The following is a 22,822-nucleotide window of genomic DNA, read 5'->3' as shown; positions in this document are numbered from 1 at the left end:
ATCAAAAGTAAAATTAGTCCTGAAGCATTATTTTAGAAACGTTAAACCTGGTTTTAGTTGAAGAGTAGTAAGATTGGGCTGGATTACTTCATTCCAAGAATTTTCTACTAACAGCTAACAGAAGGTAACATAAGTTATGTTGAACTAACGGGTGTTTTTTTTTCGAAGTATATAACTTTAAGTTGACATTTCTGTTCAAGATGGCGACCGATTTAACAGCTGTCAAGTGATTTATTCTCAGTTTGGTTTGGCAATTCATCATGAATAGACTCGCGCCTGAACAAAGCTTGCAAATAGTGCAAAATGAGATTGCCGTTGTTCCCGATATTCATAAGCGAATTTTGTTTAGCGATGAAGCGCACTTCTGGTTGAATGGCTACGTCAACAAACAAAACTGCCGCATTTGGAGTGAAGCTAATCCTCAAGTGTATGTCGAATCACCGTTACATCCAGAAAAACTGACTGTTTGGTGCGCTTTATGGGCTGGTGGAATCATTGGGTCCGTACTTCTTCAAAAAAGATGATGGCCAGAACGTTACAGTCAATGGTGATCGGTATGGAGCCATGATTACTAACTTTTTCATTCCTGAATTGAACAACCATGATGTCCAGGAGCCGTAGTTCCAACAAGAAGGCGCAACATATCACACAGCTCGTGCCACAATCGATTTATTGAAAGACACGTTTGGTGACCGCCTAATTTCACGTTTTGGACCTGTGAATTGGCCTCCAAGATCTTGTGATTTAACACCGCTAGACTACTTTCTGTGGGGCTATGTAAAATCATTGGTCTATGCGGATAAGCCACAAACCCTTCACCATTTGGAAGACAACATTCGCCGTGTTATTGTCGATATACGGCCACAAATGTTGGAAAAAGTAATCGAAAATTGGACGTCCAAATTGGACTTCATCCAAGCCAGCCGTGGCGGTCATATGCCAGAAATCACATTCAAAATGTAATGCCACAAGATTATCTTGCGGATAAATAAAATTCATATCAATCGAATAATCCATCGTTGTTTTATTGCAATTTAAAGTTCTATAGATCTAAAAAAAACCCTTTATTGACATTTCAGGAAGGAAAAGTTGAAGTTATAGAGAGATTATTAAATAGTGATGAATGAATGAATGAATGAATAATTCAGAAAACCTTAGACTGTTTTATAGTCTCTTCAAGAATATTAGAAACAACTTGTTAACCCTTTCTGAAAGATCAATTTCCACAAGTTTCGCGTAAGGATAGATCAGGATCTATGAATTGATGTTCTTTAATTGAACGGAAGAATCGGTGAAAAATATGAAACAGATTTGAAATGGTTTGTTATACGTTTATACGAAGAAAGATTATCGCATAGACATCTTTCATGAAAATTGTAAAAAAAACCATTAAAATAAATCCTTTGTACATATTCATTCGGTAATACTTTTCCAACATAGAATGAAAAAATAGTTAAGGCATGCCACTATTTTTGGCGAATTGTTTTTTTTAATATCGAAGAAAAAATGAATGGACTCTTTGATGATGACCAAACAAGGAAGGTTATCGCATCGGCTAAGGAAATGACTCGAGGCATTCTTGCGGCTATTGTTTTTATTATCCCAAAATAGCTATTCTTATCGAACGGTCATTCAGTTGCAGTAATGGAAAAATAAGAAAACTTTAAGCATATTTTCTTTCGAAATTTTATCAAAACTTCACTTCAGGGTGTAAAATTTGGAATATTTATTAGGATAAAAATGAGTTTGATTTTAATTCTGTATGTCCTTCCAACAAAACTTGGAAATTTTAGTTCAGATTATAAATAACACATTATCGATGAATAAAATTTGATATTTAGTATCAACAGATCCGATCAAGTTGAAACTTTTCATCTAGAATTATGATAACAACTCCAACCATCTTGCAAACTTTAATATCAATCATGTCATCAGAATCGTTGAAACAATATCCAATAGATCCGGCTAGGTTGAAGAAATAATAACCGACAACAATGACAATAATGAGTTGCAATTACATATACGGTATGGTGCAAATGTATGGAATGAATTCATTGGAAAATGAGATTGACAGAACAAGAACGAATCGAAGTTTTAATTATGATTGGCTATGGAGATAAAACGAGAACTCAAAAAGAAGTTTGCAATTTATTCAACGCGAAATATCCAAACCGAGAACAACTCATTTCCCAATCAACTGTTAGTAAAATTAAGAAGAAATTTAGAGAAACGGGTAATGTCAAAGATCGTCCTATAATCGGTAGAAAGCCAATTTCTGAGGACAAAAAAGTGGATGTAATACTTGCGTTTGAAGAAAACCTTCATACTAGTTCGAGAAATGTCGCACTAGAATTAGATAATGATTTATAACATTCCACAGTCTTTAGAACTTTACATAAAGCGATGCTGCAACCTTACAACTTACAAGGTACATCTGGTGAAAGAGCTGATGGAAGACGGCTTTGACAGGAGGATAGAAATATGAACAACAGAAATGCAGATTTTTTAGGCAATGTACTTTTTCTGATGAAGCCACTTTTCTCTTGAACGGTCACGTAAATCGCCAAACTAATCGATACTGGTCAAGAGAGAATCCACATTGGATGGAGGAGTGCCAAACTCAGTATCCAGAAAGGATAAATTTTTGGGCTGGAATTATAAACAACCAAATAATAGGACCCTACTTTTTTTGAGGAACCCTGAATGGACACAATTACGTAGAATTTCTTCATGAATTCCTGTTACTAGAGCTAAATAGAGATGATTTATGGTTTCAACAAGATGGGCCGCAGGCACATTTTGCTGTTGACGTACGAGCCTATTTAGATAATGTTTTCCCAAATAGGTGGATAGGGAGGAGGGGACCAATTGAATAGCCCTCAAGGCCCCCAGACTTGACACTGCTGGACTTTTCCTATGGGGGTATCTGAAAAGCAAAGTGCACCAAAATCGACCGGATAATTTCGAACAGCTGAAGGAGCGCATCCGATATGAGATGTCACAAATAACTCCTGACGTCTTGATTAATGTTAAAGAAGAGGTAATGTCCCGTCTTTCACATTGCATTATTGCTGAAGGGCTTTATTTTTTTGCATTAATTGTGATTTTAATATCCATGATCAATAATAGTAATACTGAAATTAAGAGACTACAAAAATTGAGGGTTTGTATCCACCCTGTATGAATGAACATAACATGATTTGTACCATTGAGTAGATTCGCATGAATGTTAAAAATTGAATAATCAGAAAAATAAATTGACATGTTTCAGCATTTTTAACAAAATTTGTTTTTTTGTGAGAAAATGAATTCATTCCATACATTTGCACCATACTGTATACTGATATATTGTAGTGTGGTCTCCAAAGACGCAATAGGCGCATGAATGAAGAGCGCTCAAACGGTCCTGGTGCCAAGTGAGTGCTGTAATTGAATTTTTCTGTCTGGACACTATTCTGGATTCATTAGCGCTGAAAATTAACGATTTTAAAAAAGAAGAAATTAAGTAAGAGGGGAAATCTGCCTAGTAGACAATACAGGCATCGATCTTCAGTCAAATCGGGAGATAAGTCTAAAGTTCGAATATTAAAAATGAGTATCTTTCGAGGGGGTGATGGATTAGGGTGAGCTTGCCGGTTCAGGGGGATGGCAGTGTCCTTTCTAATCAAGACTTGCGGGCTGTCCTCACCCTAGCACCCCTATACTTTATCCTGTATAATGTACTCAGATTTTTCATTCTAATTGAAAGAGTTTCATTCCAGATGTCTCTAATTCAAAATTCAGTATTTCCTAATGAAGGAATTTCAGACTTTCTGTCGACTGCAATAAATAGCGAGAGAATTGCATCCCCAATGCCAGGCTTCCTGATTCGTCGAGATTAACCAATCGATATCTTTCTGATATTTTTCCCAGCTTTTCATCAACCCTCACTTGAGAAGAAACAGCCAATACTGATTCACAAATTGAGTTATACAATAGTTTTGTAAAACAGGAAACTTTTGAGCGCTCCTTAATTCATGCGCCAATTGCTCCCATCGAGACCACATTATAAACTTTAATAGAGCTCCAATATTCACGGTGGTTCTCTCCTCAATTTTTTTCAATTTCTTGCATAAATTTCCTTTGGTTCTGATTCATATTTTAATTATGCACGAAAAATTTGACTTATTCGAATCTAAAATATTAGTTTCTTCTCATCGATTTTCTTCTCCAATTTTGTTTAGTTTCTGATTTAGATGAAACAATTCAACAATTTCTTGACGGTGATTAAGCGTTCATCATTTCTATTGAAAAACCCTCTATGTTATTAGGTGTACAATTTTGCTTCCGCAATTTTGCAATAGATGTAGCGATAAGTTGCAGTCGAAATAAATAGATCGTAGATGTCATACAATAAGCTTAAGTATTTCTAAACATAACCCGATCGAAATATCAGTCAATTTGTGTCTACATTATAAAGTTATTTTCGATTAAACATGTTAGCTTACGAGCTAAATTCTAGACATTCGCAGGAAGTTTTAACTTGCTGCTTTAATATAAAAAAATCTGCGGCTGAGGCTCATCGAATGCTCTCAAATACCTATGATGAGGCCGCTATTAGTGAAATAACGTGCCGAGGGTGGTTTCAATGCTTCAAGACTGTTGATTTTGACCAGCATGGCGGTGGAAGAGAGAAGGTTGTCGAAGATGCAGAATTGGAGGCATTACTTGATCAAGACTCGTGTCAAACGCAACAAGAATTGCCAAGATCATTGGGACTAGCGCTACAAGCCATTTCAAAACGGCTGAAAATCTTAGGAATGATTCAGAAACAAGGAAATTGGATGCCGTACGAGTTGAAGCCGAGAGGTGTTGAACGGCATTTGCTTTCTTGTGAACAGCTGCTGGCAAGTCAGAGACGAAAAGCCGTTCTCTCCAGACGTTGCTTCCTCGGACTATCACTTGTTTCGATCAATGGCATTAGGTCTGGCTGATAATGAGTTTTCTACAATACAGCCTCGAATTTCGGAAAAAAAACGACGGAAGTAGAGTTGTACAAAGTTGAAGGAAAAGTCTATAAAACACTTCTGTTGGTGGAACCTTATTTTATAGACTTTTCCTTCAACTTTATACACAACACTTCAAAATGGGATATTATGAGAATATGTAGAGATGTACGCCTATGTATATCAAAATATTGTCGTAGTATTGATATCTGTATGAAACCTTAGAATAAATTCATATTTCGCATAGAAATTTGATGAACCTTTCTGCACAAATATTCAGAACTTGAAATCAAGACCAGAAAACAAGTAAATCTCTCCTTCTGAACTAAAATTAAAACTATTCAGATTAATTATTCGAACCTAGAAAGGGATAATTCTTAACTGATGAATGGAAATGAATTTAATTTCAGCATATTGAAGATTTCGACGTTTTCCACCAACTTCCCCAGATGCCAAAAAGTGTCCAATATTGAAGCCGGACAGTTCCAGGGAGAAATGACACCCTAAAGTTTTGTTTTCAATTTAGAAGCGACAAAGTTCGCAGAATTCATATTTAATTATATTCAAAACCGCTTTTTAATTCCGGCTTTAGGTGCAAAGTGAGACAGCTGACACCTGGTATTCATTAGAGTCCTTAATTAAAGTAAGTCCAAAAACAAAGAATGCAAAATGAGCTCCATTTCTAATTATACTTCGCAAATATCTCAATTTCAAAAAAGCGGAAAACTTCATCGGCAATATTCATGGAAGTCGGAAAGTTGAGATATTATTCAATGGTTAATTAGTGCTAATTGAATATAGGCTTCTCGAACTCGATTCGAAGAATATATCGAGCGGCAGAAAAATGCGGTAGAAGTACATGCCATATTTTCACAATTATCCTTCAGACATACGCAAAGTGTAAGCGTTATCTGTCACTCAAATGTGTGTGCAGTTGAATTTTTCACATGTTCATATAATTTCAATATGAATGAAGTAAGGACTGAATGCATTAAATAATAATGATCAAGATCATTTATCGATCTTCCTGAAGAACTTACAGGTTAAGCTATTAGCTATTAATGAATAAAATATTCATTGACCTACCTTCCTGCTGTGAAGATGATACAATAAATTCAATAATCATGGAGACCATTGATAGCTTTCATTGAAAAATAAATTAAACAACTATTAATGAATGGATTATTCGCTTGTGTAACTGTGTAGTTTTACAATTGATGCAGTGAATGAAAGCATAAAACAGAAAATCTGTCTTAATTTTTTATTGAAAAAAGTTTTGTAAGCAGAAGCTCTAAAATACTGTATCATAAATCTCACGAAAAGGAATTTGTGGCCAAAATGACAATTTTTTTATCTCTTCAAAACTGAAATTAGCATTTCGAGGCAACCATTCTAGTCTATAGAAGAAGTATAAGTGAAAATTAGTGGTGAGTGCAAGTCAAATCATAATCTCTAATTAATCGCTTTCATCAATGAACTAGTTCATTGAACATCTATCAATGGACGCATTTCTCGTTATCGTAAATGTGTAATTCCTATTTTGAAGGCGAAACAATAAATTCAATAATGATCGAGATCATTTATTGCAAAACAGCTATCAATGATGAAATTTCGTGAGTCGAAGCTCTGAAACACTGTATCATAAAATTAATCACGATAACGAATTTGTGACCAAAATGTAATTTTTTTATATCTTCAAAATTGAAATTAGCATCTCGAGGCTACCGTTCTAGTCATGAATCGTTTTCATTAATGAACTAGTTCATTGATGTACCTTCCTACTGTAAAGATGATAAAATGAATTCAGTAATCATGAAGATCATAAATAGCTTTCATTGAAAAATAAAGTAAACAACTATTCATGAATTGATTATTCGCTGGCGTAACTGTGTAGTTTCACAATTCATGCAGTGAATGAAAGCACTTAACAGAAAATCTGTCTTAATTTTTTATTGAAAAAAATTTCGTAAGCCGAAGCTCTGGAATACTGTATCACGATAACGAATTTGTGGCCAAAATGTCATTTTTTTCATTTCTTCACAACTGAAATTAGCATTTCGTGGCAATCGTTCTAGTCTATAGAAGAAGTAAAAGAAAATTCATGACGAGTGCCAGTTGAATCATAATTTTGATCATTAATCGCTTTCATTATTGAACTAGTTCATTGAAGACCTATCAATGAAGGAATTACTCATTGGCGTAACTGTGTAATTCCTATTTTGAAGGCGAAACGATAAATTCAATATTGATCGAGATCATTTATCGCTCTTATTGAAGAACTTAAGTGTATATCAGTGAACAAAATATTCATTGGCGTATCTTCCAATCGTGAAGATGATACAATTAATTCAATAATCATAGAGATCATTGATAGCTTTCATTGAAGAATAAATCAAACGACTATTAATGAATGTCTTATCCGCTGGCGTTACTGTATAGTTTTACAATTCATGCGGTGAATGAAAGCATCTAACAGAAAATCTGTCCTAATTTTTCATTGAACGAAATTTCGTTATCCGAAGCTCTAAAATTTGTGGCCAAAAAGTCAATTTCATTTCTTCAAAACTGAAATTATCATTTCGAGGCAACCGTTTTATAGTCTAAAGAAGAAGTAAAAGAAAATTTATGGCGAGTGCTGGTCAAATCATAGTCTTAATAATCGCTTTCTGAACTAGTACATTGAACACCCATTAATGCACAGATCACTCGTTGGCGTAACTGTGTTATGTTATTCCTATTTTGAACAATAAATTAGATAATGATCAAGATCAATTATCGCTCTTATTGTAGAAATGAAGGGTAAAACAGCTATTAATGAATAAAGTATTCATTGCCGTAGATTCCTACTGTGAAGACGATACAATCAATTCAACAATCATGGAGATCATTGATAGCTTTCTTTAAAAAAATAAATCGAACAACTATTAATGAATAGATTATTCGCTGGCGTAACTGATGTAGTTCCTATTTGTGTAAGACCATATACAATGAATTGTTATCTGATCATTAATAAATTAAAAAATTGAATAACTATTAATGCAGGTATTATTCGTTGATGAAACAGTATAATCCCTATTCTGAAGGCGTTACAGTAAAGCTTTTCGACAAATTAGTGAAAAGTTTCGAGATAAATCAGATATAGCTCTCGATATGACGCGAAACATAAGGATTTTGTGCATTCCAATGCAGTCCTATGGCACTGTGAAAATAATGACCCGAAAAGTATTATTGAAAATCCATAAGGGTGCGTCGAGACAGCACATGTTGCAAATTGCCTCTTTGTGAATGCAATATATTATCGATTGGACATCTCAGTACATTAAAGCGTTATTTTTTAGTAGAAATGCCTTCAGGATCCCATTCTTTATGTATTCGGTATCTCAGATCACGCTCTCTCGATCAAAATGAGGAATTGAGAATACGTTCGTTGTTTATGAAAATCTTTCGAAGTCTAAAGTTTTATCATCGTGACTCCAGACCAGAATATGCACTTCTGTTATGAATACAAGGAGACGTTATTGTCGTCTGAAGATTTACTCAGTTTTTATTCATCACACAAAGATTTAAGAAGAAAACAAATACAGGTATTGAAATTTTTTCAAAGCGGATATAAATTAGTTTTCATTTTGCGTTATTCAGTTTGAATTTTAAATGAATACAATATAAAATTGAATACCTGTTCCATATCTTCCTGATGGACACTTTCATTTGGCGTTGTAGATGCTGAAGGTCTTTGAGACGTTGAAAGATTGATAGCACCATCTCCTTCTATATCCTGGTCCATAATACCATCTTCCTATAATAAATATATAGATCAATTCAAAAAAATATATATCACAATTTGGGATTCATCAAGCCAAGAAGCTTGACATTTTAACCAACTACTTGACTTGAAAATCAAGTTCGTGAAACATTACATACTTGACTTGACTTGATTTTAGATATTTATTGCTTGACTTGATATCAAGCTACTTGATATTACTTGAGCTTGATATACACGCGTCGCACGGCATATACTTCTGCAATCTCGTGCGCGCTTAGTCTAAATAAGGGGTTTCCTCGAACGCCGAGAGGCTGAAGCATTCGCCAGTGTGCCTTTATTAGTTGTTTTCTCACATCTCTATGAGATCTTTTGGTAGTTTCAGAAATATCTTTCCAAACTTGGCCGATGTCCTAGAATTTTTATCAACGCCAGCATCTTCAGCTCCTGTTGAAAGACAATTTTCCAGAGCTGCTCTTACAGTTACAAAAACCCGCAATAGGTAAGGCGACAAATGTATAAGATGCCTCATGTGTCTTAGATCTTGTATGGATCACAATAAAAATACAAAATATATATATAGACTAGCTGAAAATCGAGTATCTTGATATAATTCAAGTTATTTGTCAGAGTTTATTTTCTTAAATATACAGGGTGTCCCGCGAAAAATGCGACAAACAAATACCTTAAATTAAGGTCATCATGGAGGACCCGTATCAAGATGTTTCAATCGCCTGAGTGCCTTCGTTGGGTATGTACAGGGTGATGTTCATCTTATGAGTGATATTTTTCAGTTCAATAACTCTTTAACTAATCGACCGAATAATTTTAAATTTTGAAGTGTTGTCACCCTTTCCTATCGCCTTCCTTCAATATTTCTGAATTCGAGTAAATCAGATCCGGACAAGGAAAATTTCAGACTTTTCCTAATTTCATGATTATTGGATCACCCTGTACGTGAACATTATGATTTTTTTCCATTTTCGGAACCACAAAGAATCAATTCGTTATAAAAATGCTAAATCTCTGCTTGGCACGGTAATCAATAAACATTCCCTTATGAGTGAAAATTTTTTAGTTCAATAACTCTTCAACAAATTCACCGAATAATTTCAATTTTTGAAGTTTTGTCGCTCTTTACTAACGCCCCTTCCTTCAATATTTCTGAAATTGAATAAATCAGATCCGGACTGACAAAATTTTAGACTTTTTCTATTTTCTTGAATATTGGATCACTCTGTACGTCAATATCATAATTTTTTCGATTTCGTAACCACAACGAATTAATTCATAATCAACATTCTAAAACTCAGCTTGCCACCGTCATACAGGGTGACCAATTAACATTTCCTCATGAAAGAAGTACAACCGATTCAACCGAATGAGATAGCGAAATCTGTGAAACAACTATATCACATCAACGTGCTCAAAAATGCATTAAAATGGAGGAATATTATTTTGAACAATATCTGCTGAACTGAAAATATATTATTTTTGATTAATTGTTTTCAAGATCAAATATTTTCAATTTATTTGGTGTTTTTGTTCTATTCTTTATTCAGCTCGTTGATTGAAATTTTGCCTGAATAATTTGAGGAGAATTTAGGTGAGACATTCGTGAAAGGTGAAACAACTTCAATTTTCGAGATAATTCTACCGATAAATTCAAGATATCTTGAACTATGAAATTTCTTTCATGAAGAAATGTTTATTGATCAACCTGAATAATGGCACCAAGCAGAGATTTGAAATTTTTATTATGAATTAATTCTTTGTGATTACGAAAACGAAAAAACATCATGATATCAACATACAGGGTGATTCAATATTCAAGAAAATAGAAAAGGTCTTGAATTTTCCAAGTCCGGATCTGATTTACTCAATTTCAGAAATATTGAAGGTGGGTGATAGTAAAGGGCGACAAAACTTCAAAAATTGAAATTATTCGGTGGATTTGTTGAAGAGTTATTGAACTAAAAAAATTTCACTCACAAGTGAATGTTTATTGATCACCCTGTATGACCATGCCAAGCCGAGATTTAGAATTTTTATAATGAATTGATTCTTTGTGGTTCCGAAAACGGAAAAAAATGATAATGTTCACGTACAGGGTGATCCAATATTCACGAAAATAGGAAAAGTCTGAAATTTTCCTAGTCCGGATCTGATTTACTCGAATTCAGAAATATTGAAGGAAGGCGGATAGCAAAGGGTGACAAAATTTCAATATTTGAAATTATTCGGTCGATTATTTAAAGAGTTATTCAACAGTGAAATTTCACTCATAAGATGAACATCACCCTGTATATCCCAAACGAAGGTCCTCCTTGATGACTTCAATTCATGGTATTCTTTTGTCGCATTGTTTCCGGGTTACCCTGTATAAGTTGGTTTACAAGATCAGTCCAAATATAAAATTAACGTGAAAAGGCAACAGCGTTGGTGAAACAATTGTTGTTAAGATTAAAAAATGTTTGGACTTTTTTTTGATTTATTTGATCATGAATTACCATCAAATGAGGACTGAATCCTTTAACTAGTCAAAGATCATCAGCCAGCATCCCAACATTCATCCACATTCCCAAAAATTGAATCCCTTTCAACGAATCCCTGTCGGAGATAATAAAGAAATACCTACTCGAGCTGACAAATATAAATATCGAAATCCGAACCACTTATCCGATTCTCCACCCTTATTTTGTCCATTTGAAATTGTAAATATGGCCGGTGAACTGGTCACTTTCCTCCCTTCTCAACTACTTTATCTGACATCAAGTGGCTGGGGAAAGGAATCAGAAAAAGTGGTATGAGAAAGGAAGGACCACTATTGTGAGCCATTGAAAAATGAGGGTACTTTAATGCACGAGCTGTTTGTATCTAGATAAGATGATTGCACCACGCCGAAATCGTTAAACTTAAACTGTTCCCTTTCTTCCCCACTAATGCTGATTGAAGGTGAGGACTTTCCTCTTTAGAAGACGTCATTTATTGGAGGGTGAGAAAAATATTCCGGTATTTCATTAATACCCAAATATATATCACAACATTGGAAATGGGAAGACAGACTATAATGCAAGTGTCACGGATAATCTTGTTCAATATAAAATGTAATGAACCTACATGTAAGGAATATCCAAAAATACACAAATGCTCAAAATGTGAAATTATTGATTAAAGTGAATCTATTTTTAGCATTGAAAATATATTTCATAATCTCATGTTTGATTGAGCATAACATTCAACCAGAATAGAAGCTATTGAAAAAACCTAGGAAATTGAAATGAAATTGATATAAAAATCAGCCAATATTCGAATAAAATCAAATTTCCTGATAAGAAGTAATAAAATATCGATATTATTAAACAAGGCGAGTCTTTGACTTGTAAATATGTTTCAACTAGGTATTCATCAAGTAAAGTAGCATGACATTTTAACCAACTACTTGACTAGAAAATCAATCTCGTGAAAAATTAATACTTGAGTTTGACTTTCCTTGATTTTAGATATTTATTGTTTGACTTGATATCAAGCTACTTGATATTACTTGAGCTTGATATGCACGCGTCGCACGGCATATATTTCTGCAATATCGTGTGCGTTCAGACTAAATAAGGGGATTTCTCGAGCGCCGAGAGACTGAAGCATTCACCAGTGTGACTTTATTAGTAGTTTCCTCACATTTCTATGAAATCTATTGGTTGATTTTGGTAGTTTAGAATAGTTATTTATAATACAAGTGCAGAAGGAATTGATATTCTTCCACGAGTTCAAAATTCAAAAACGAGCCACGAAGTGGCGAGTTTTGGAATGAACGAGTGGTAGAATGAGCCTTCTGTACGAATATTATACATTATTTTCTCTAATTCATTGCATTTTCATTGAAATTAATGAAATATTTATAAAATTTATAAAATACATTTTAGTGATTTTTGCATTGAAAAATGTTGGTTGGTAGAACTGATTTCTTCAAGGCAAATTGATGAATTGACAGATAAAGCCGTGGCGGAAAGTTCGGAGTACCAACATAGAATAATAAAATATAACCATGAAAACTGTGCGTTTCTGATATATTCTCGCACGATTTCGTTCTACAAGATGTGGAAGAATGAACGGAATAACCACAGAATTAGAGAAATATCTTTCCAAACTTAGTAAAAATGTCCAAGGATTATTCATCAACGCCAGCATCTCCAGCTCCTGTTGACAGACAATTTTCCAGAACTGCTCTTACAATTACGAAAACCCGCAGTAGGTTAGGCGACAAATCTATAAGATGCCTCATGTGTCTTAGATCCTGGTTGGAAAAATTTGAAATCAAACAAAGCCTGGAGGTTTCTCAATATTAAGAAGCTCCATTATTTCATTACTTTTCATTTTGTTATGATTTATAGTAATTCAATTCATGTTTCTAATTCAAAAATGTTGATATTTTTGGTTTTTTAATACAAGAATTTTAATAAATATAAATTTTATTGATGTGACACTACACAATAAAACTGCTGAAAATCAAATAGCTGGACATGATTCAACTACTTAAAAATAAATACTTGACTTGACTTGAGATCAAGTCAAGCTCAAGCCAATCCGTGAATCCTTAATTTCAACCGAAGATTCTTGAGGTCAAAAGGAACACTTTTTTCGATTAGATAACTCCTCTCACTTAGAATAGCAGGCATTTTGCTTTATTTCTATCCTCCGAAAAGTTTTATATCAACTGTTATTGCCCACAATTCATTCTAGTAAATAATTTCCTGAATTTTTTCGTTATCATTATTCTCCCAATTGACCTATATGCTCTATTTATCCAAAAGGTACCGATACATTGATCGACCAATAAAATAATATATTATAATATGCTAAATTAAATTCGGTTATGTTGCATATTCGTTTGATTGGTATAGATAGAAACATTTTCCAGTGTTTATGATAAAAATCATGCTGAATTTGAGCTGATTGATTATGAAAAAAAAAAAAAAAGTTGATTTTCAGGTGATTTTGACCCTTATCCAAATTTATTTGAGTCGGATCTGTATTACATTTCGGTACCTTTAGTTTAATTAACAACAAGCAATACATTTCGATGAGAAAATCAACTTACTCATCTTGAACTAAATGGAACATATCAGAATCAAATCAAGAAACAAGTAATAATTATTTACATATTTCAATTCATTATAATTAAACGAATTATCATTTAATGAAAGAAAAATCGAATGATTATTCGAAAGTAAATGAAAATGAATGAAGTAAGTGTTCGAAATGCCCACCATTTTGTAAAATGCACTTAACGGTTTTGGAACCCATACTTAATATACATTTGCTTATTTCGTCTTCTTGAATACCTTCAAATACATTCTCAATCTTCTCGCGAGAAATCACTATTGTTGGATTTGGCATTTGTTCCAGAATCGAACTTTATTTTGATATCATTACGATATAAGTTTTGAAGGCTTGGTATTCAAATTTAAAATCATTGTATTCGCGTCTCTTGACTATTTTATTAACAGCAGTTTTTGATAAATTGCATTCACTACAGATCCGACCCAAAGAAATAAGGATAAGGGTCAAAATCACCTGAAAATCAACTTTGAATGACATTGTATGATATAGCGTTGAATTCAGCGTTAAAAGTTATTTCGAAAAGTGTCATAAAATATATAGGTCCGTATTGAAAAAAAATTAAGCTGAGGGTGGCCCAGAGAGCACGAAACGTTGGATACGAAATCTGATTACGTCAAATTGAGAAAAATTCACTGTCGAATAAAACATTCCTGTAACATTTTTTGATAATATTTGAAATAAAGTGGAAAAAAAGAGAAAAATCAAAATGACAGAATTTACTTTTTTTATGATATCTCAATAACCGGCCCTGATAATCTCGATTTGTTTGAACTGCTTGATAATGCTTCTATGCATGCAACTTTTTCTCCATTTGACCGACCTTCTAACTCTTATGGTTTAAAAGTTACCAATACAATCCCATTGGAAAAGTGGCCACCCTGTATATCTATATCTATATATTGCGGACTGTATTTCCATTTTTCGCGTTTTTCCTGTTCGCAAGAGGTATAAGTGGAACTAGTTAAATATTTCCGGTTCAAGATATCCATAAGACATATAATTTTATGGAGCGGATTGTAGCCGATGTACGCACGAAGCTGTGAATCCCATAGGAAAAGACACCTATCCTGATTTTATCGGCCCCAGGACACTCGTCCATTTGGTATAAATGTCCTCAAACCCATTCGCATTCCCCCGTTTAACTCTCAGTTTTTATGACTATTAGCCCCGGCCTATCGTGACAATTATATTAGCTGAAATCATGAAAACCACTGATCTTTTTCATGCCGTTTCGATACCTTTTTATCCTACTTATTTCCATCTGAGGGCGTTTAGTTAAGGTGATAAACAACGCAGAATCAATAGCTATGTAGATCATAAGTACACCTCAAGATTAGAATGTAACATAATGTGAATTTTGTGAACCGTAGTCGAGACGTTTTTGGAAGGTGAGATACCTTTTCATTCTTCATCTTATTTAAAAAATTTCACAATTTGGATTATTATATTATTTGGTATATCATTATCAGTAGCAGAAAAATCAACTGTTATATCGCAATTATTCTAATAGTTCCAAAACACGATTTATGATTTTTTTCAGTGTGAAATCATGGAAACAAAAAATTTCAATCAATAAATCGGAATATTAATTTCTGATATTTCCAAACAATAGACGGTACACTTTTCCTTGAAAATATTCAATATAATTGTAGTTTCAACAGAAAAACTTGTGTTCGAAATTCATCGTTTGGTTTTTGAAAACTAGGTATGTGGTTTACAAACTTGTTCAAGCTGCATATTTCTGCATTAATTATGCTTAGAGATTCATCAAGCCAAGTAGCTTGACATTTTAATCAAATACATGACTCAAGCTAGTGAAAAATTACATACTTGGACTTGACTTTACTTGATTTTAGATATTTATTGCTTGACTTGATATCAAGCTAGTTGATATTACTTGAGCTTGATATGCACGTGTCGCACGGCATATATTTCTAAATAAGGGGATTCCTCGAGCGTCGAAAGGCTGAAACATTCGCCAGTGTGACTTTATTAGTAGATTTCTCACATTTCTGAAAATTCTTTTGGTAGATTTTGTAGTTTCAGAAATATCTTTCCAAACTTGTCCGAAATGGCAAAGGATTTTTATCAACACCAGCATCTTAAGCTCCTGTTGAAAAACAAATTTCCAGAGCTGCTCTCATAGTTACAAAAACCCGCAATAGGTTAGGCGACAAATCTGTAAGATGCCTTATGTGTCTTAAATCCTGGATGGAAAAGTATGAAATCAAACAAAGCCTGGAAGTTCCTCAATAAAAGAAAACTTTATTTTTTCATTATTTTTCATTTCGTTATGATTTGAAGTGATTTAATTCATATTTCTATTTCGAAAAAGTTGATATTTTCGGTTCTTTTATACAATGAGTTTAATAAATTAAAGTGTATTCTGCAAGGTTCCTTCTCATTACATCATTTTTCTATTAATGTGGCACTACACAATAAAACTGCTAAAAATCAAGCAGCTTGATATGATTCAAGTGCTTGATAAATAAATACTTGACTTGACTTGAGATTGAAAAACTACTACTTGACTTACTACTACTTAGTTTTATTGTGTAGTGTACGCAATAAAACTGTTAAAAATTGAGTAGTTTGATATGTTTCAAGTACTGGATGAATAAATACTTGACTTGACTTGAAATTGAAAACTAGGGCTTGACTTGAGCTTGACTTGAAATCAAGTCAAGCTCAAGCCAAGTAGCTTGAAAATCAAGCCAAACCATGAATCCCTCATTATGCTATAAATTATGAGTATTGTACAAGTTTCGTGAACAATTCTTCATTGATAAACTGAATTGTTTTTATTTAATTCAGAATGAATTTCCAGCAATCTGTACAAATAATTAAAAATACTTCGAATTGAAACTACTGGTTAGTGAAATTGATTCAATACAAAGATAAGGTCTCTATTGAAGATGAGGACATGAAGTGGGATACACCCTGTAGACACAATTCGAAAAAAAAGGTTCGAGAGAGTGTGGAATTTATCGTATTCGCAGGGATTTCCCATATCAGGTAATGCCGGCTGTCTGCAGTTTTATTTTGATTTGATACAATTCGGCCCTTTTCTTGCCAGTGGCCACGGGTATTTAGTAAATCACTGCAATATAATACAGTCGACCAGTATAAAGAAGATAGCGAGAACCTATTATCTGGATTATCCTTTGGACTGAATAAATGACCGAAGGGACCCTGTTCACACCTTATCAACTTCCTTTCAACGCATTCTACGTCACGATAGGGATGAAAAATAAATAAATTTAATTTTTCGACGCCGACCTACGTTGCATTTTCAAGATAATTAAATAAACAGGAAGATCATTAGGGAAAATCCGAATGAGGACTGTGTGACCTTTTTTTTATCGCAGAAAAAAATTTTCATCCCCTCAAGTGTCCACTGAAAAGGGGTCTTTCAAGATTAAAACAAAAGAATATTAAAAACGAAATTGAATGATAGTGGTCAAACAGTAGGATTAATGGGGGAAAACATACGTATCAGGAAAAATCAGAAACAAAAAGCTTCTGAAAATGAGGGAAGGACTGTTTTAGAATAAAATATAAGCATTGAATGTTTAATTCAATAATTAGCGAATCAGTATTTACCATTTACCTCACAAATCATTCGAATAAATTCAAAATTTTCTTAGTAATTTATATAATGTCCTTTTAATAATTATTTTCAATATCATCCTTAATTTCATTTCAGAATTTATTCATTATTATTCTTATTAGGGATTCACGGCTTGGCTTGATTTTCGAGCTACTTGGCTTGAGCTTGTACTCAAGTAGTAGTTTTTCAATCTCAAGTCAAGTATTTATTTATCAAGTACTTCAATCATATCAAGCTACTTGATTTTAAGCAAATTTTATTGTGTAGTGTCACATCAATAAAAACATGATGAAATGAGAAGGAACCTTGCAGAAAACACTTTAATTTATTAAACTTATTGTATAAAAGAACCCAAAAAATATAATTTTTTTTTGAAATAGAAACATAAATTAAATCATTACAAATTATGATAAAATAAAAAATAATAAAGCAATGGAGTTTCTTAAAAATGAGAAACCTCCAGGTTTTGTTTGATTTCATAATTTTCCATCCAGGATCTAAGACACATGAGGCATCTCATTGATTTGTCGCCTAACCTATTGCGGGTTTTGTAACTGTAAGAGCAGCTCTGGAAAATTGTCTTACAACAGGAACTGAAGATGCTGGCGTTTATTAAAATTTTTTGTCAATTTTGACCAAGTTTGGAAAGATATTTCTGAAACTACCAAAATCTATCAATAGATTTAATAGAAATGTGAGAACATCACTAATAAAGTCACATTGGCGAATGCTTCAGTCTCTCGGCGCTCGAGGAATCCCCTTATTTAGTCTAAGCGCGCACGAGATTGCAGAAATATATGACGTGGGACGCGTGCATATCAAGCTCGAGTAATATCAAGTAGCTTGATATCAAGTCAAGCAATGAATATCTAAAATCAAGTCAAGCCGAGCTTGAGTATGTAATTTTTCACGAGCTTGATTCTCAAGTCAAATAGTTGGATAAAATATCAAGCTACTTGTCTTGATGAATCCCTTATTCTTACATATATAAAAAAAAATTAATCATCTTTTATACAAGCCTAATTCAACGATTCCAGTTTCAGTATAGAGCAATTAAAAAATTGATAAAAATTCAACAGAGGATATAAAGATGAAAAATATCGGTTTTAAATTGAACAGAGGGGTGGGTACAATGACGATATTTCTCGAGAAAATAACGACAAAGATCTCTTAAAATATCGCCTGCGTGGTGTGAATACCGATGGTGGTGATCAGCGTAATGATAAAAAGTAGACGCATAAATAGAATCGATATTTCATTACTCGTGAAGGATTTTGGTAAAGGTGTATAGCATTTTTCTGCAGCCATAGTCGGTGGTAAGGTTCTACCCACTCGAATTCAAGTCTAGGTGAATGAGATTCTCGTTCAAATTGTGAGACAGAAAGTATGATATTTCAATTAGATCTAAATGATGGAAAAAATTGGTACAGTACAATTTTTGGTCGATTTTTCGAAGGAACAGAGTGGGCTTATATTTTTTCCAAATGCCTGTTATTTTCGTATTTCGAGCTGAGATGACTTAATTTCAAGTCAAGCTCAAGTCAAGTAATAGTTTTTCAATCTCAATTCAAGTCAAGTATTTATTTATCAAGTACTTGAATCATATAAAGCTACTTGATTTTTAGCAGCTTTATTGTGTAGTGTCACACCAATAGAAAAATTATAAAATGGGAAGTAACCTTGCAAAAAACACTTTTATTTATTTAAATTATTGTATAAAAGAACCGAACTTTAAATCATAACGAAATGAAACATAATAAAATAATTGAGTTTCTTAATATTGAGAACAACCAGGCTTTGTTCGATTTTATAATTTCAAATCCATGATCTTAAACACATGATGCATCTTAAAGATGTGTCGCCTAACCTATTGCGGGTTTTTGTAACTGTAAGAGCAGCTCTGGAAAATTGTCTTTCAACAGGAGCTGAAGATGCTGGCGTTGATAAAAAATACTTGGCCATCTTGGCCAAGTTTGGAAAGATATTTCTGAAGCTACCAAAATCTACCAATAGATTTCAGAGAGATGTGAGAAAACTACTAATAAAGTCACACTGGCGAATGCTTCAGCCTCTCGGCGTTCGAGGAAACCCCTTGTTTAGACTAAGCGCGCACGAGATTGCAGAAATATATGCCGTGCGATGCGTGCATATCAAGCTAAACTGATATCAAGTACCTTGATATCAAGTCAAGCAATAAATATCTAAAATCAAGTCAAGTCAAGCTCAAGTATGTAATTTTTCACGAGCTTGATTTTCAAGTCAAGTAGTTGGTTAAAATCCCCCAGATTGCTTTGTTTTGATTTTTTCGGGGTTATATGCAGTCGAAAATATACCTCATTTTTTCCTATTTTCAGTAGAAAATCTATAATCTCCTCAAGTAAAAAGAAATATAGATAAACAGAGGGTATCCAAAGATACAATTCAAAATTTTTGTAATGGCAACACTGTGTATTATTTTTCAACATTTCTTATGTCTTCTGTGTTCAGTAGGTTTTTTATTTACTTTTGGAAAGAAACACGCTTTAACTGCTATAAATTATGAGTCTATCAACTGAATAATTTCATCCATACGTTCTTCCTAAATTTCTCTCAGTATTCCCAAATTGAAGCTGATTTTGATGAAACAACTACCTATACAATTTCTTAACGTTGTTGAAGCAAGTATCTTCTCAAGTACAAGAGGCCTATAGCTTACTGAACCAAAAATGACCAAAGAAATGTTAAAAAATTCAACCCAGTATCGCCATTATAATTATTTCAAATTAAATAATTCCTATTGGAAAAACCTAAACTCCAATATTTGAAAGAAGTATTTGAATATTTTAGCCACTATTAACACTTTTCTATTCATTCAAGATCATTTAATCAATTTAACAATTCAACTCCTCTCAGACCATGAATATCTTCTGGTACATATCTCTAATTCACCAGGCAATTCTTATGCAAGCCAACATAAATTCACAAGAGATAGAAATGATCAATTTTAAATCAGCAGCCAGTCGGCATCTAAATATTCCTCCGGAATATTCCGCGAAGAACCCCCTCCAAAATCTGAATAGCTACGTGGCAATTGAACTTCCCCAATTTAGAATAATCCGGATCTGCCAAACTCTAAATAGCAAGAAGAGTGAAAACGAATTAAAGAAAAAATCGAAAAGTATCCGGAAGTACCGATAGCATCTGATTGCTTTGGCATTTTTAAGTTCCGGGAATAGAGGATCGCAAATTGGGATGCAGGAAGGCATCAACGCGAGATGAGGTTGGCTGAGGAGGCGAAAACAAAATTAAAATAAGTTTAACCAGAGGAAGGGCAAGGAGATCAGGGCCTCCGATATGAAGAGGCGGCCATTCGAAAATATTATCGAACTCCTGATATGATTTTTCTAATTTATATACTCGATTACTTCATAATTTAGTAGCCATAAAAATGCACCCCAGGTTTTCATTTCAGAGCTCTTCGGATTTTCGTCTTTTCCCATTCCACGCGTCCGAAGGAAGCAACCTTTTAATACCTTCTGGAACACTGCTCAAGAATTTTGACTCACGTCGATCGTTCTACGAAATTTATGAGAAGATAATGCTTTATAATTTTGTCAGCTCGAACATGTTTCTTTCAGAAAAGTATCAGAAGCTATTCCATTAAAAAGACAATTAATTTTTTAATTGAGTGCAAGCCAAGTTTTATTGGACTAGGTCAGTATATATTATCCATATGTTTCTAACTCAACTACTTGAAATTTTTATGATTGAATTTTTATATTTGTGATATCGGTGGAAGTGTATGTCTTCTTCTTCGTCCTGATTAACTCCGAAGGCCAGTAAGTTCCGATTCAGCTCTCTAATGAGATTGATGTCCGAAAATCTGAATGATTCGCTTCTGGTTTTGAGATTGAAGACAACCCATTCGGTTTTGGAAACGTTAACTATCACAGAATTTTTTCACACCAAACATGATATAAAATTGTTTTGTGATGGTTAACATTGATATTAACACTCGAAACTCTTCATCAACACATTACACTTCGACAACAGCTCATCACTCGTTTTGGCAGAGATAGCAAAAATATCATAAGCAAACAGTTCTTTCAGCTATTACATGATCTGGAAGGTAATTTTTAAAAAAGGAGAAATATGAGAAGTTCTAGCACTGATCCCTGTGGGACACCCAGAGTGATCTCAAAAAGATCTGAAACAAAATCATCCACCTTCACTCACATTATTTTGTCTGTGAGAACTGATCTGAGCCAATCTTAAGAAAAGGCCTTGAAAGCCCAAAGTATATATCTTATTTAATGTGAATTCAAAATTGATACAGTCAAATGCAGGCGAAAGATCAAAAAATAATTCTGAAACCCATAAACATCGGAAAAAATTTATATTTTTAATGGTAGGTAACTTTCAACGGATGTCGAAACAAGGCAAATAAAGTTTTGAAAAAGATTCTGCTATCCTATTTCTCTGACTTGAGTGCAAAATATCGATATAAAAGTACACATTTATTCATGTATCTCCTACTGGTTAAAATACAAATTTGTTCAAGGTAGTAGTTTGTCAATTGTGCTATAACTTATTTCAATTTCATTACCAAACACAACTGTCCATTGAAAAATTTCAAATTAATAATTTAGTCGTAGATAAAGTAGAGTAAAGCAACTCGCATTAATAACATAGCCATTATTACCTGGGAATGTTTCTCCTTCCGTTAATTATAGCTATCATTATATGATCTTGGTATAATCAACTCTTATACAAAGTAGCGATGTGTCTGACTCTCTATGAAATATTGTTTTCTGACAACTATTCATAAAAGAAAATTGTCAATATTCTAAATCATTGAGATCTACTAACTTTCAATTAACCAACATTCCTATAGAAACGCCTTCTATTCATTACTCGAATATGAAATAGATTCGAGAACTCGAGGATATTTTTTCAATGGAAAAAAAATTCGAATTGGTAGTATAAATTGAACGGTGCGAACTCGGAAAGGAATAATAAAGGCGAAATCGAAATGTTGAGGCCAGTTTAAAGGAAACCGATTATTACCCCTTGTTTCTTGCATTTAATTAGCCCGAAAAGGCGAGAGAATCTTGTAATTGCGTGGAGCCCAAGACGACCGACTCCCCATGAATGTAAATGATGCACTTGATCTTTTCTTTTTTTTCATTGGCTTCACAGAATTTATGTGTTTCCTCCGATCGATTAATTTTTTTTTCGGAAACAGTTGATTCGACGCAGAAACTTCTGAGATTTCGAAAGCAATCGCATAAATTTTCCCCCCTCCATCAGTTACCTCAAACTGAACTTCGAAAAAAAGAGTAAGTTAATTCTTTCGTAATCATTCCG

General features: G+C 33.5%; 1 protein-coding gene across 4 annotated transcripts in view; it reads right to left on the bottom strand.

Moving 5' to 3' along the window:
- LOC123685856 (forkhead box protein P1) overlaps positions 1–22,822 on the bottom strand; it is a 121,202-nt gene that overhangs the window by 54,716 nt on the left and 43,664 nt on the right. For all 4 annotated transcript variants that reach the window (XR_006748358.1, XM_045625713.1, XM_045625715.1 and 1 more), the window contains exon 3: positions 8,662–8,781. Coding sequence is in view for 3 of the 4 variants with exons in the window: in XM_045625713.1 (XP_045481669.1) it covers positions 8,662–8,781 (120 nt within the window). In the remaining variant the exon portion in view is untranslated. The remainder of the gene's footprint in view (positions 1–8,661; positions 8,782–22,822) is intronic.

This window comes from Harmonia axyridis, chromosome X, assembly GCF_914767665.1.
Source record: "Harmonia axyridis chromosome X, icHarAxyr1.1, whole genome shotgun sequence".
Taxonomy (NCBI): domain Eukaryota; kingdom Metazoa; phylum Arthropoda; class Insecta; order Coleoptera; family Coccinellidae; genus Harmonia; species Harmonia axyridis.
This window is presented reverse-complemented; position numbering and strand designations above follow the sequence as displayed.